The 15,228-nt window shown below is 40.0% G+C and overlaps 1 protein-coding gene across 3 annotated transcripts in view; it reads right to left on the reverse strand.

The window, feature by feature from the left end:
- The window catches only part of ACOT12 (acyl-CoA thioesterase 12), a 182,306-nt gene that overhangs the window by 32,805 nt on the left and 134,273 nt on the right, over window positions 1–15,228 (reverse strand). For 2 of the 3 annotated variants that reach the window (XM_080972752.1, XM_080972751.1), the window contains exon 1: window positions 16–764. The exons of the other annotated variant lie outside the window; for it this stretch is intronic. In XM_080972752.1, coding sequence (XP_080828878.1) covers window positions 16–133 — 118 coding nt within the window. In that variant the 5' untranslated portion in view covers window positions 134–764. Of the gene's footprint in view, window positions 1–15; window positions 765–15,228 lie in introns of those variants that run through there. 3 annotated transcript variants of the gene reach the window in all.

Raw genomic sequence — 15,228 nt, forward strand, 5'->3', positions numbered from 1 at the left:
GGCGCTCGCGCTTACCCGCCAGGCAGGCCGTGGTGTCGATCCATTTGAGCAGCTGCCCCGCGCCCAACTCCCCGCGGTAGTTCGTGTGCGCGGGAAAGATGGTCTGGCACATGTGCACTTGCGCGGCCGCCATGGAGCCCGCGGTGCTGCCGCCTCCTGCGCCTCGCTCGCTCGCGTCTGTGGCGGCGCCTGCAGATGCAGCTGGGACCTTCGCATGCCCGCCCGCGCGCCCTGCTTCCCGCTGCCGGGCTAATGTGTAATTAGGCGCAAGGCTCGCTTTCCTGGGCGTCGAAGGGAAACTGGCGGTGCCCTTATTTTGGCGGCGAACCAGCTCCCTCCTTCGGCGGCCGCGTCCTCGGCCCACGCGGGGCAGGTTCCTCGAAGCTGCTTAGTAGATAAGGAACGAGCGAACCTCGCCTTCTCGCCCTCGCCGGGTTGCTGCGTGCTTCCCGTCCTTTCTGCCTTCTTCTAGCTGCTACGGAAAATAAAATTTAAACGCGTGCGATAATAAGAAAAGGCGCCACATTTTGATATATCATGCATTATTAAAACTCAGCTCGCGGGAGACACCGATTAAGGCAGTGGGACGGACCAGAAAGTGGGCATGTTGAGCAGGCGTTGCGCAGCGCGAGAGCCGACCTCCATAAAAGTGTTAAGGGGTCGCCCTTTGTCATAAGCGACCATTATCTTTCCTCAGACTTAAACGGATATAATCAGTCGTCTTGCTAAGCAGTTTCACGCTGAAACTTCTCTGTCAGGGAGAATGGCAGCAGTGGAGGCCTCTGGGAAATCGAAATGACCCTTTGATTAGGGGGTTGCATATTTCACAAGTTCTCAACAGTTGAGTTGCTGGGTTGTTGTTTTTTTATCTATTGCCTTTGCAAAAACTACTTATCAAAAGGAATGAAGGAAGTGAACCTCCAATTGCACAATAATTTTAAAATTATTATTTGAGCCCATCACATTATTATTGGAGCCCAGGCTTGACCCCACCAACACCATCCTCAAATAAGAATTCTGCTGAAATCATGTTCTGTCCAGTCATCCCCCCCTTTTTCTGCAATTGGTTGCCTTCCCATTTTTTCTAATTGTAAATTTAATGCTATACCTGCTGGGGATCCATGCAGGGTCAGCCCACCCATGAGGCCAGGTGAGGAAACTGCTTCAGGTGGCAGGATCTACAGGGGCAGCAAATCACAATGTAGATCTTTCGCCCCACCCTACTTGTTCCTGATGTAAAACGGATTGCCTCTGCATCCATGCTTACTGAAGAATAAATGGCATCATTTCTTTAAAAAAGTTTTATTTGCCAGATCTCTGTGCAAAGTAAATTAGAAGAACAGGCTTATACTAAGGGAACACTGGTCTGCAGAGTTGGGAAAAGTTGAGACGGTTAAGCTGACAGGTGACTTGCCTAAAGGTTCCCCATATGACATCTTGTGGTAGTATCTGGGAAGTACAACTTTTTCAACAGTAAGGAGGCAATAAGATGATGGGGCAGGTGGGTGAGGGGTTACAAAATTCTCATGGAGATCTAGCAAATTCACATTTCGGCCTCTCTGGGATTTTTCTCACAGGTAGCAGTGTATTATATAGCATTCACTGCCTCATTTGTCCTTGGGTCTTCCAACAGCATGTAGAGGATTTAATAGGAAGAACCTGCAATGTCAAAGCTATGTGGAAAGTAAATAAATTGAATTGCTCAGTAGTTGTGCTTTATACCTGGTGGAAAAAGGAGGTGTCAGATTCAGGGCCATAGCTAGGGGGTGGTGAGGTGGGCCCCCGTCAGGGGTGCAGGCGAGGGGTGTGTGTGCAAAATTGGCTAAAAATATGTCCATAAATATAAATATTGCCACCGAAGAAATGGTTTTAAATAGAGGGTGACTTGAATGGGGGGGTCGGAGGAGAGACAGAAAGAAGAGCTAATTTGTCCGTGGCTAGGGGGCGCAATCTGGATGGTTCTGCCAGGGGTGCAAAATCACCTAGCTATGGCTCTGGTCAGATTGGAGACTTTTCTGAAGGGAGTGGATTCAGACTCAGAAAGATATAGGGAACAAAGCTAGTGTGTTTGAATCTGGATGACATGGCTATGCTGACCTTAGAAGTGTAAATCATGGTATGTAAGCTTACAGTGGAATTACAGAGCCTAAGTGATTCTTGCATTACGATCCAGTGTGAACCAGTCTTACAAGCAGGGTGTAAACATCTCCACAGGAAGAATGTGAGGTAGGGGCTGAGAAATAAGCGGTGCCATGGCAACAGGGTTGCATCTTATAAAAGAATATGGTGGTGTATCTTTTAAAATTATATGAGTAGGTGGGATAAAAAAACCAACAACCCAGCCAGAGTAGCAGGAATAGGAAGGTAAACCTCGTTCTCCAAAGAACAAGCTAACCACATGTCTGTTGCTGTTACTACTTGATGCTTTTAATGTTTTGTGGTATTATAAATTATTTATGCTATCTTTTCTGAGTGTTCCTATATTTTAATATGTATGTATTCTCTTGTCCTGGGGCCTTTGGGTGAAGGGCGAATTATTTGTTAAATAAAAATAAGTAAGATTTATTGAGGGGGTGTCTAACAACCCTTTCCCCCCATGGTTTACAGCCATACAAATTCTAATTCCCCTCCCCCTCTGTGTCCTGTTCAACAGAATAAACACCTTATTGTCCCTAGGATTTTTCTCAGACTCACTTCTTTTTTCTACTCTGTTACTCAGTCACCCATATAATTTTCTCAAGGGAGCTGCTTCTTAGCTGCCTGTCTTGCTTCTTTCTGGTTCCCAGCCATCCTTCTTGACTGTCCATCATCTTTGCCTTTCCATTCACTCCCTTCCTGCCAGAAACATACTGTTGCACGCCACCCCAATCTCTGAGTGGTGCAAGATTCCAGGGAGTGAGGCAGAGTGGTGTCCCACACGTTACATGGTTTATTTACACACATATACAACCTGAGCCTGCGTTGGAGGGTTTTGCAGCATTAACACCCTGAAAGAGTATTGTTCATCCCATAGACACAACCTTGTTATTCCAGCAGAAATCATCCTTGGCTTGCTGTCTCTCTCTCTCTCTCTCTCTCTCTCTCTCTCTGCCTTTCCATCCTTTCTGCTTTTTGCATCCAGCTTCTAGCTCACACAACACAACTCTCAACTCTGGCCTTTTGTCTTTCTGATTAACAGAGTTGGGGAACGGAGACCCAGCTGTTTACCCTCTGGCACAGAGCCACCGCTTTGTTTTCCTTAATGGCCCATTACCCACATTGGCCTGGCTATTCCAGCACTTGAATCCACGCTGGATCCAGGAATTAGAAGCCAGACAGTCAGCCAACTCCATCCCACAAAAACTGATCACATAACACACTTCCTGCAAGCTTCTTATACAACCTCCTTTTTCTCAAGAGGGCTATCTCCATCTTCTCTTCCCTGAGATTTCAACTTCTTTGCCTTCTGCCCAGCCCTCTCGCTTCCTCTTGAGTTATACATACATTCATACATACATACATAATTTCATTTGTATGCCGCTTTTCCAAAGTTCAAACAAAGTAGCTTACAACATGAAAAATTATGCAACTACATAACAAAAGTAGTTATAAACAATAAATAAAACATTTAGAAATACACAAACAGCCTGAACAATTTCTACACCAATCACAAAATATATAAATGTGCAAAAAAAATCCAACAGCAACAAACTTCCCAACAACAACACCCCAGTTGCAATCCTAACCCCATTTACCTGGGAGTCAGCCCTATTTAAGTCAATAGGATTTACTTTTGACTAGTTATAGTAAGGATTTTTAGTCCTCAGTCTTTCTACTCACTTGCACACATCTTCTTGTCTCTAGGGACATGTGTGAGCTTTGAATTCTGGTCAACCTGACCTTCTACTTCCAGGAGAGAAGCTGGACAGTAATGAAACATTCTGTTGTTCAGTTTGAGCTCCACAGCAAGCAGAATGTTTGCACACTCTTATATATCGGAGCTTCTGCTAAGCCTTGCCAGAAGATTTGGTGTTTTAAAATATCAATGTTCCTTGGGTTACAATGTATGTATTCTATGCAAAGTTTTGTTCTTAGTCGTATTTAAAAGCTGTTTTGAGTGGTTTTGTAGTTGGACTATGGTCTATACATTTCTGACCTAATTATCTCCAGCTGAATTTCCCTCCAAATTAGGATATTTATATTTTGGCAGGACTTAAAACTATTGTTTTGAAAGCAAAGTGTGAAGTAACCATGCCAATCAATTTTCCCTTTGGAACACCTGATACAAAATATCATTTCTCATATAATCCAGCATTGCAGATGCATAGGTGTGTTTACAAATCATTAGGCAGAACCCAACACTGAGTTTATTTCCATTGCCTGTTGTTTTTAAGAGTGATGTTTACACTCAATTATCATTGGCAGGTGTTCATCAGTGAGGAATCTTGAAATCTCTGATCAGGAAAACTGGCTCCAGCAGCTTTAGAAATTGCTGTATAATAATGTGTGTATAAACTAAGCGTAGTGACCATTATTTTCTCCTCCTTGCCTGTTCCATAGTCTATAGACTCTCTTCTCTATGAATGTTCGTCACTCAAAAAAGAAGCTCTAACCTCAACAAAACACTGGTATATTTTCAAAGCTAAACATGTTCAAATTTGGCTTCAGTCACTAAATTTGGGTCCAAATGTACAGTGTCATATTTGAATTGCTTAGGTTTTCACAAAAAATGCTATTTTAAATAAACTCTTATGTTCAAGACTCATCTAAGCTGAGTTTGACCCAGCTGACCAGAGTTTCTGCCCATAGTGTATCTGTTGTTTGCTGTAAGATTAGGAACTGCAAAGCTGTTGGCATCCCAGAGCAATGCAAAGTCTAAATCTGCTCACGTATAAGCCTTCTTGAATTCCCTGGAGCTGTCTGTGCTCAGCCTGGATAATGAGATCTCTTTTAGGCAGCATAGAGGGATTCTGGAATTAAAAAGAAAGCGGGTGAAGGGGGAGCAGCCCTTCTAGTTACTGCAGAGAGGGAAGGCTGCTATTTTAAACTTCTCTGCAATAACTAGTTTCTAAGGAGGAGATTGTGCAGCTAAATTGTGAGGGGGGAAAATCAAGAGTCCATTTCAAGGTTATACAGACCAACTTCAAGATCTGTACTGCATGTATGCTTAGCTGCTAAATATTTCGTATATTTATAAAAGGAAAAATATATAATCTGAAGGGATATGTAAGGAGAGGATGACAGAAAGGGAGAACTGCTAGAATCCAAGCTAATGTGTTAAAACATCTAAGTATGTGTTTTTTCACCAATAAAGAGCCACTCTGAACGTGGATACCAATGAATACATTAATGTGTGAATATGTACTATATGTGCAAGTTTCTTCTTTGCAAACTGTGCATTTTAGGATTCTGTACAATGGCAGAATACACAGCTGAAGAAAACCATTCTAGCTTTGTCCTCTCCCACCCCCACTATTGACTTCTTCAAGGACAATACTGAGACTGAGGAGGAGGCTGACAAGACAGTGCCACCCCCTGGACTGGATGTATGGAAGCAGGTAGGTGGTGGCTGGGCGAAGGCAGACTGTTATTGGTGGGGCATTGACCAAGGGCGTACCTAGGAGTTGGCCAGGTTGGCCCAGGGGGTGAAAAAGAGTGCCTCTCCAAGGGTGCATGGGACGGGAGGATGCCAATACAGCTCCTTGTTGTATTGGGTGCAAGCCTAGGTACGCCTCTGGCAGTGATTCCACTGCCCACTTTTCTGGCCTCCTGCAGCACATTTTCTTTTGCTTCTAGGCCTTGCATGAGAACTACACTCACCATCTCTTTCTAGGTAGCAGATCTCCCAATTTCAAACATTTGCGTTAAGCCTTTCCCCATAGTTCTTGAATATTCTGTAAAGCAGCAGCAGCTTGACCATGGAGAGGAGGGGAGAGAAACCACAATAAACAGGCAGTAGCTAGTTAAATTCTTTGACTAAGATTAATGCATGGCAAGTCTTCAGCTGGTGAACTCTGGGGCGTTTCTAATTAACAATATGTAGGATGTTTGAAATAAGTGCAAATAAAATTTTATAACATGCAGTTGCAACTTAAGAAAATCTCAAAAGCCAAAGCAGATAGCAAAATCTTCAAGTAATTTGATGTTCACACACACAATATAAATCCATTCTAGAATAGTTTTGTTTAATAACAAGGATCCTCTGTCGTTGTTTTAAGTAGTAATATATGTGCACATTCACACACATACTGTACCTGAATTGGCTTTTCCTGAAGGTTGTTTTGCTCCGTGTTGTTAATAACTCTAGACAGTGAATCTTGACAAGAGGTTAATTCTACATTGTCTTCTCTCTGGGTGTACACATACACATAGCACATGGTACATCAGGCAGCTAACTAAAAAGGATGAGCAAAACCCTGGTCAGCTGAACGTCTGACTTTTTGCAGCTCCATAGGGGCCCTTCCTGATCTCATTTCAGAAGTCAGAGGTCAGCATGACACAAAGTCTTTCTTGTGTTTTTCAGACAGGTACTTGTGCCACATGGGAAAACTCATTTAAAAACAGAGAGGACTTTCCAAAACAGTTGAATACAGTATGGAATGGTTCAGAAGAAAGGAAGGAAAGACATAACGCACTAAACATGTCAGAAACCTTAGATGCATCTAGAGTACTTCTATGGATTCCAGCCAGAATGTTTAAATTACTCATCCATCTTGGAATAGTTCTAGGAATAACAAGTGGAGTTATCAAGGGCAATTCCTGGATCATGATAACGACATAGCTTTTAAAGTACAACTTATTTTTGTAAAATGAAACTTTATTCTAAAATGTATCCAAAATTGCAAGACACAACACCATTAAAACAGATAAATACATATTTATGTACAGAGAGCATCAAAACACAAAACAATTGTTAATATAATTTTATACCATTTTAATGAGTTTCCATCAACAAAATTTTACAATTTAAAGAAGACTTTTCAGTTGCAAAACAGTTTTTAAATCATATGTATAAATTATGTCTACTACAACTCCAATACAGGTAAAGTAAAATACAAAAATAACCAATACTGAAATTCAAATACAAAACCCCAAAAAATGTTGCACAGGTACATATGTACACTTGATGAATTCATGCAGTTACACAGTGCAACAAAATTAACTGCTTTAGTTTAAAACTATCACAAAATGGAACAACCATATCTGCAAGCAGAAGAAAATATATTTTTGTAATAAATCATAGTGCATTTAGAAGTTAAACTTTATAAAATGATTGCTGAGTGATTTATTTCTAAAACTCCCCAGTTTGTTCTGACATTCCACTTAATTCTAAATTATAGTTCCACTAAATAAAATTTTTGAACAGTTTAAAAAGATTTGATGCCAAAACAGTCCTGCCTGTTCAGTTCTTGGTCTTCAGTTTTGATATCAAATCTACTAAGCAAGGTATTTGTATCACATATTTTCAAAGAAAATGTTTGTATTTTTTTTATTTAAAAAGTGTCTAGTTTCTAGAGCACAGTAGGTGGAATTCAAAGAGATACCTCGCTTCAAAAAAGACACCAGACTTACTGTTATCTGCGTATATGTGCACCCAAGCACTCATACACACAAACTGTATATGGAGAGCCATCTTTACACCTAAGGCGTCAAACCCAACTGCCTTGATTGCACAAACACAAAATATCTCAAAGGAATTTATGGCTTGAATGACATTTCAGACAATTAGGTGGGCAGGTGCAAAGTAGGCTATTCACTCGTTTGGTTGCTTTGCACAAAGTGCAGGTCACTTTGTAGAAAGTTCACGTTCAACGAACTGCAGCAAAATATTGAATATGCTAAAATTGTTAAATGGCCGAAATACCCCAACCAATCTCATTTAAAAAAGTATTTGTTATAGTTTTCTCCACCTGTTACTTTTCAGGCTAGCTGCTGTTTGGTTTACCAAAATCCAAGTGTGTAGATTCCACTGGGATTCAGGGTTCATAAAATATCAGATGAAACTTTGATAAGATGCATCTACACAGTATGATATTTCCATCTTGGAATTCTGTCGAAGTGCCAAGCATACACAGTGTTTTCCATTAAAGTCAGTGAAACACTACCTGTCTTTCATAGTGGAAAATACATACAATGTGCTGATAAAGCGTGATAAGGAAGGAAGCTTTCTAACAGTTGACACTAATGCATGAACCAGAATGTGTATATGAATACATTGCATTCTGAATAATGTTTCCTATTCTGTACATGAGGTCACTTGGACAAAGATTACTAGGAAAATTAGGCCTGTGTTTTTGTGTGTGTGTGTGTGTGTGTGTGTGTGTGTGTGTACTTTATAATCTTATGGCACTTTAAAAAGGGAATCGGCTACCCATGATGGGATATAGAATGAGATGTCAGCTGTACCCATAGTCAATAAAGTTTTTTGAAGAAAAGAAAGCAGGGAACTACCACTAAAAATCCATTGTTTTGGTTATCAACATACACTAAGAGACACAGGAAGGGAAGACAATGAAAGGTAAACAGTGTAAATTGTAAATAATGTTGGGTACAGTTACATTTGCTGTCCCAAACTCCCCTATACCAATTATAAAAAATGTATAGGTGCACTGAAAAGTATCATAAAAACAAATAGATGCTAGATAACTTATTCACAACATTTGCACCGCTGAGCAAACTATTACTACTCTCTCTCGTTGGATAGTAAAGCACTTAATGAAATCTCGTGTGTGTTTTCTGAAAGAGTTGTTATTCTTGAATTAAAAGGTCATAATAGGGCTTTGGTGTTGCTAAAATGTATTTCGGTATTACTATGGTAAATTCTCCAAATTGCAACTTGCTACTCTCCCAAAAAGGAACTATATATGAGTAAAAGAAATTCAAGATTTGAGATAGCTGGTGCCGAAGTACAAGGCATATATCAGAAGCATGGGGCAAGTTTAGAACCTTTGCTACTCCTTGGCCCCAACTAACATTATCAGCCTAGCATTTGCAGCGGGCATGGTGATTTCCATGCGGTGGAGAAACAGATGGCCTGGAGTAAGTGAAACTCCTCCTCCATGGTTCAAAGTTTTTCACTTTAACATGTGAATATGTGAAGTAGTAGCAGTGATCCCTAAGTACCAGGCCCCCGTGTCTAAGTAAGTCGCCAGGTAGGTTAACAGTAAGAAATATGGTCAACAGTGGTGCAGTTCATATGGTAGAATGAAGGTGGCAAGATCAGTGCACATCTATCATCTTCCTATAGCTACTTTATATGTGAAACATGAGGTTAAACTGAAGTGAGGGTATCAATGGTATTTTAGAATGGCTATCCATCAAGCTCACTTTAGCGGCTTTAGGGTGTTCAGATTTGTGCCCCATAATATCATAATATCTAGGGGGGAAATAAATCTCAGACAGACATAAATTGCTTAATGGAGATGAATATGTAAACAGAATATTTTCAATTTACTAAACCATAGTAAGCACTAATATAAGAGTCAGCATTGTCAAAAACATCTGTATTTGGAAGCACATTCTACTTAAGTCGTAAGACGGTTGAATAAAGGTTCTTTAGAATCAGGATATAAATTCTACGTATTGTAAAGCAATGCATTGTCTAAGCTTTTTTGTTAAAATGTTTTTACACAGTTAAGATTCACAAAGATTAGTAAATAGTATAATATTTGCTATGTTAATGCAGTGAATGTTTACTATATAAATTATTCAAATGTACAGTACAGTAGAATTTCAACCCAACATAGTCTTAATTTAATGAAACCCCACTGGTATATAAATGGGTTTAGGAGTGTTTCGTCAAATCATCTGGATAAAATTATGTTTTGGTATCCATACAACACAACACTCAACCAACATACATGATAGCTTACTACAAAGGGACTCTGGCTGACTTTGATTATTTATCAAGTCAGTGGAATCCATTTGTGCTTAGCTATCTGGTGCACAAAATTAGACCCTCATTGATTCTAGAGGTCTATCAAACAGTGATCCAGGTCTCTCAGTTTTAAACCAAAGGATGCTGCTGTTGATGAGTGTGTGTGCTTTCTAATGTATCTACTATTTTAAGTCCTTGAAATATTACTTGATAATTAAAAACTGATTTGCACAGCAAGTAAAGAACAGCACCTTGATAGGCATACGCATAGCTGCAGAATTTCTGATAACAACAGATTGCCCTGCTTCCTTAATTACTTAAGAGGTTACTCTTAGATGCTCTCATTAAGAAGCTGGGTTGGGGAGAAAGTATGATGTTGATGCTGAACCCGTATTTTAGAATGGCCTTCCAAACACAGATATCTAGGAGACTAATTTTGGGAAGTTTTGTATTATGAGAGACACCAAGGTGGAAGAGAGTGCTCATATTTACTATGTGTCAGTATTTAGGATTAAATACTGTTGGATTAGGTCAATTATGCCTGAAGCATGTTACATTTTAATTTAATTTTAAAAATAAAAAAATTGTCCAGCAGCACCTTAAGTTTGTTCTCGGTATAAGCTTTCATGTGCCAAGAACAAACTTAGTTGGTCTCTAAGGTGCTACTGGTCAATTTTTTTATTTTTTTCTATATTTCGACTGCATCAGACCAACATGGCTACCTACCTGAATTTAATTTAATTGTCATTTTATAGCATTTTGACAAGGTTTGCTATACTGCATTCTATTTCAGTATTGCTTTTTGATGTTTTATTTAAGCACATTTAGATCCTGTATACAGGGCTACACAGAAGCCGCAAGAATAAACTTGCTAGGTTTTCTAGATGATCTGGAAGGGGCTTTGAAAAATATGGGACTTCTTTTTTTGATACTGCTATTAAAATTCTAAATGGATTGTCTCCCTGAAAGCTGTTTGTGTGGATTTTTTTCACCTGACAGTCTAAATTCTAGGTCTACCAGTCTCTATACCTTAACTTCAATAGCTAGTTTTCCACTAGATTCATACATGCCCCAAACAAACATATTGTAGGCTGCAATCCTGTACACATTTACTTGGGAGTACAGTATGTCTCACTGAACTCTGTGAAACTTACTTCTGAGTAAGCAGGCAGAAGATTGCACTGAAATAAGCTACAATGCAGTTGAATTGCACTAGAGTCTGCAAGCTACTCCTATAACTTACATGAAGTGGACTGGTTAGACTATTACATTAGAATTTTATGTTGTCAGTGATTGCTGCATGGGCTATATGAAATAAAATGAGAAACTACTAAGCATGCTTAATAAATGTTTAACAATATAGGAAAAGGAGGTTTTGATGACAGAACAGGTATATAAGACATATGGCTATACAATCAAAAACCAAGAATTGACAGTAGTAATGTGGTGAAAGGTTTTCTTACACAAAACCTACAATAATTTACAGCATATCCATAGTTATGGATGTTTATAATGCCAGTCTTAAACAAAAAGTAAATTGTCTACATAGAATAACTTGTGCAAATGTTAGCAAATTGACAATAGTTTACTGATGCATTAGACAACTGAAACAGACCTAACCCCAGATGTCCCTTTTCCTTTAAAAGAAACACTTTCAAGGCAGAAAACAACAATCTGTATAACAAAAGATTTTGTCTTTTAACAGGCACTATAAAAAAACAGATGCCACAATAAATTATTTTCAAGGGAATAATCACAAGAAATAAAAATTAGTTAACTAAAATGTACCTAATTATCCCTTTTAAGAAATATGTTTTGGTAAAGATATTTTCTGAAATAAAAGATATTACTGAATCATAGTCTGCAGAGAAGACTTTATTCCTTGTGGGTTTTACCATTATTTAAAGCCAATACTCTGGTTTTGATTCCTAATCTTTTACTAAATAAATTAAAACACAATTTAAAATGGGTCATTACATTTTTACGAGCATCTTTTGTTAGGAGGGAGGGACCATTATCTGTTTTGAATGTTTTAAAATACAATGATAGTCATGGTAATGTATGGGTTTCTGCACTGCATTTTTAAATCTTTCCATCCCATCTGTAGATCCACTTCCCCCCTGTTAAACTAGCATTAAACTAGTATTAAGCAGATCTCTGGGTTACAGTTCCTCTGAATAGCTTCTGGATGGAAGGATTTTGTATTCTTGCAGCACTCTATTGAACCCATGACAGGGACTATTTATACATGGAATTGCATTTCTGTATGTGGATCACCCCTGTAGATTCAGAGTTCTGTCCAAAGTCAAGAGCAGTCAGAAGCTTTATTGGTTACAAATCTTATAATGCAGGGATTTTCCACAGAAAGATCCTTCTACTAGCACATATCAGCTCAACAACTGCACTTCTAAATCAATGGCATCATCTTGGATTATTAGCTTGTTGGTGTCTGTTTCAGTGTGAACCAGCTTTCGTATTGACAATGTTGACTTTCTGTGTATATTCAATGAACAGTTTCATTTTTGGACATGTGTAATTTTCTTTATGCCAAACAGCAATATTCATACTGCTGCCTGCTTGAATGGATGCTGTTTTGCACATCGTTAAATGCTCTACTCTCTTGTAAACTTCACACTGTACAAGATGAAACCCCAATAGGCTGATGAATTCATGGCTACAGCTGAAAATACATTTTAACTGCCTACAGCATGAGGCAAACTTCTATTGTGAATTATAATACTAGGAAAACATATACAGCAACAGAAAAAGGGGTCATTACTTACTAAATCATATGTTTATGCACTAATATGCATAATTTACAACATGAGTTAGCATTTCTGTATTACAGACCCTTGGGAAGCTCCACGCCTGTGTTTCTTGCATGAAACAAAGTGTGGGATGACAAGATCTATTTGAAAGTGTATCTTTAAGTCCACACTTCACAAGCTTGCTGCACAAAACATTGAGGTACATAAAGCAAACACGTTTGTCTTGCTTACTATGGCCTAAGAAATATGGGGTTTAATGCACAAATGTATCGTAACCCCCTCCACTTTATCCTTTGTTTGATGCACATACACATATATGTATGTATCTTCAGTAATGTATGGTGCTATTTGCCATGCATTAAGGAGTGATGGACTGAAAAAAGGCTTGATGTGGAGATACCTATATTACCAATTCCACCTTGATTTAAAAAAAAAAAAAAAAATCTGGCTAGATGTGCATTCCAGTGGAGAAGAAAAGGAAACGGACAGCCACCACAGAATTTAAAAAGCCACCATCACAAAAACCCTAAACCAGCAGCTCACAAACTTGTGCTGGGCAGGGATGGGGAACCTCTGTCCTTCAGGTGTTGATGGACTCTCATTAGCTCCAGCATGGTCAACAGTCAGGGAGGATCAGAGTTGTTGCAGTCCAACAACATCTGGAGTAAAACATGTTCTTCATTCCTGCATTAGGGAGTGAGAACAGAACTGTGTTGCTTATTACTAAATTATCTCACAAAGCTGTTCAGTAGCTATCTGGCACTCACACCACCACATTCCTCCATAACAATAATGAATGCGCTACCTAGGGTAAGAAGTGCATATTCTGAGGACAAAATATTGTGCTTTGAATGTTAGGAATTGCAATCCTGAGGTAAGATGTGTAGAATAGAGTATGTCTTGCAAACAAGAAATAAACTGCACAATAAACTAAGCTCATTAACGAGATACCAAAATATAAGAAATTCAGCTTTGCTGAAAAATGTTTAGGAGTTTGATTTTCTGTGAGGGATGAAGGATTAGCTAAAGGAAAAACGGGTGGAAAGACAAGGTAGATGTTATGCCCATCTGTGAGACTTGGTAAGCCATTGGTAAGTATTACAACAAAAGTGAATGGAGAAGGATTTGCAGAACAGGATGATGGATCTGGCAAGGAAGGGTTGAAAGGAACTAGGAGTGAAGGTTATACATATGTAAAGAAGTGCTTGAGAACGGTGCAAGAAGTAACAGAAAAAGAGAGGAAAGGTGCCTAGGATGAAATGGATGAACTACGCTGGGTGCGGTTTACAAAATGATGAGTTGAGATGACTCGCGCTCAGGGAAATTGGAACTTGGGGTGGGCAAAGGAAGCTGAAGAAGTAAAGAGAGGGGAAATGGTTGGACAACTGCTTTATTGTGAGATACTCCAATCACAGGCAAAGGCTTTTGCTATAAATAACTTTTTCACTCTATGTATGCAATTTCTGCCATAAGAAATGGTGATGGCCACTAACTTGGATGCATTTAGAAGATTATAATAACCCCTAGCTTAAATGGTTGAAAATATGACATCATAAAAGGTATCCATTTACTTTTATTAGCCATTATTAATTAATGGAACATTGACATTAACTGAAGCAGCATACCTCTGAATGCCAGATGTTGGGAAAACATCATGGGGAAAGAGGTTGCCTTCATGCTTGTGCACGTTTTGGAAGCACATAACAGCCACTACTGGAAAAAGAATGATGGGCTGGGTGGAATCTTGGTCTTATCCAAAAGGGTCCTGATTCTCTTAACTTTGGAACCTGCTAAGAACAGCCCTCATATATTATCTGGGAAGTATGAGTGTAGAAATGCAGAGAGTGGCGGTTTCCAACATACCATATTTTTCGTCCCATAGGGCGCACCGGCACATAGGGCGCACCTAGTTTTTTTGGGGGGGGGAATAAAGGGGGGGAAATTATTTTCCCCCCCCAGGCGCGGGGCTGGGGCGGGGGAAGCCCGAGCTTCCCCCGACCCCAGCCCCCAGAACAGGCTGCTCTCCGCAAGCCGTGGGAGGGCTCCTGCGGCTTGCGCAGAGCTACCTGAAGCCCGGGTGCGACTGCTCAGCACACCCAGGCTTCGGGATAGAGGCAGCTCTGCGCAAGCCGTGGGAGGGCTCCAGCGGCTTGCGCAGAGCTACCTGAAGCCCAGGCGCGACTGCTCAGCGAGCCCAGGCTTCGGGGTGCAGGCAGCTCTCCGCAAGCTGTGGGAGCCCGGTGGGAACTCCTGCGGGCTCCCAAGGCTTGTGGATAGCTTCCTGAAGCCTGAAGAGCGAGAGGGGTTGGTGCGCACCGACCCCTCTCGCTCTCCAGGCTTCAGCGAAAGCCTGCATTCGCCTCATAGGACGCACACACATTTCCCCTTCATTTTTGGAGGGGAAAAAGTGCGTCCTATAAGGCGAAAAATACGGTAATTTGAAATTCTTCACTTTCTGTGACTGGCATAACTCTTGTGTTGTTTGGACAGGAAAGCCCAAGAATTCAAAATATGCCATTTCTGTGGACGACTGTATGAATTGGATTATTTTTGTTGATAGTAGTTTGCTCCATAAAAAGTAATTAGAACCATTACACTACGCAT

Source organism: Podarcis pityusensis (assembly GCF_964106645.2).
Source record: "Podarcis pityusensis genome assembly, chromosome: 11".
NCBI classification, from domain to species: Eukaryota; Metazoa; Chordata; class Lepidosauria; order Squamata; family Lacertidae; genus Podarcis; species Podarcis pityusensis.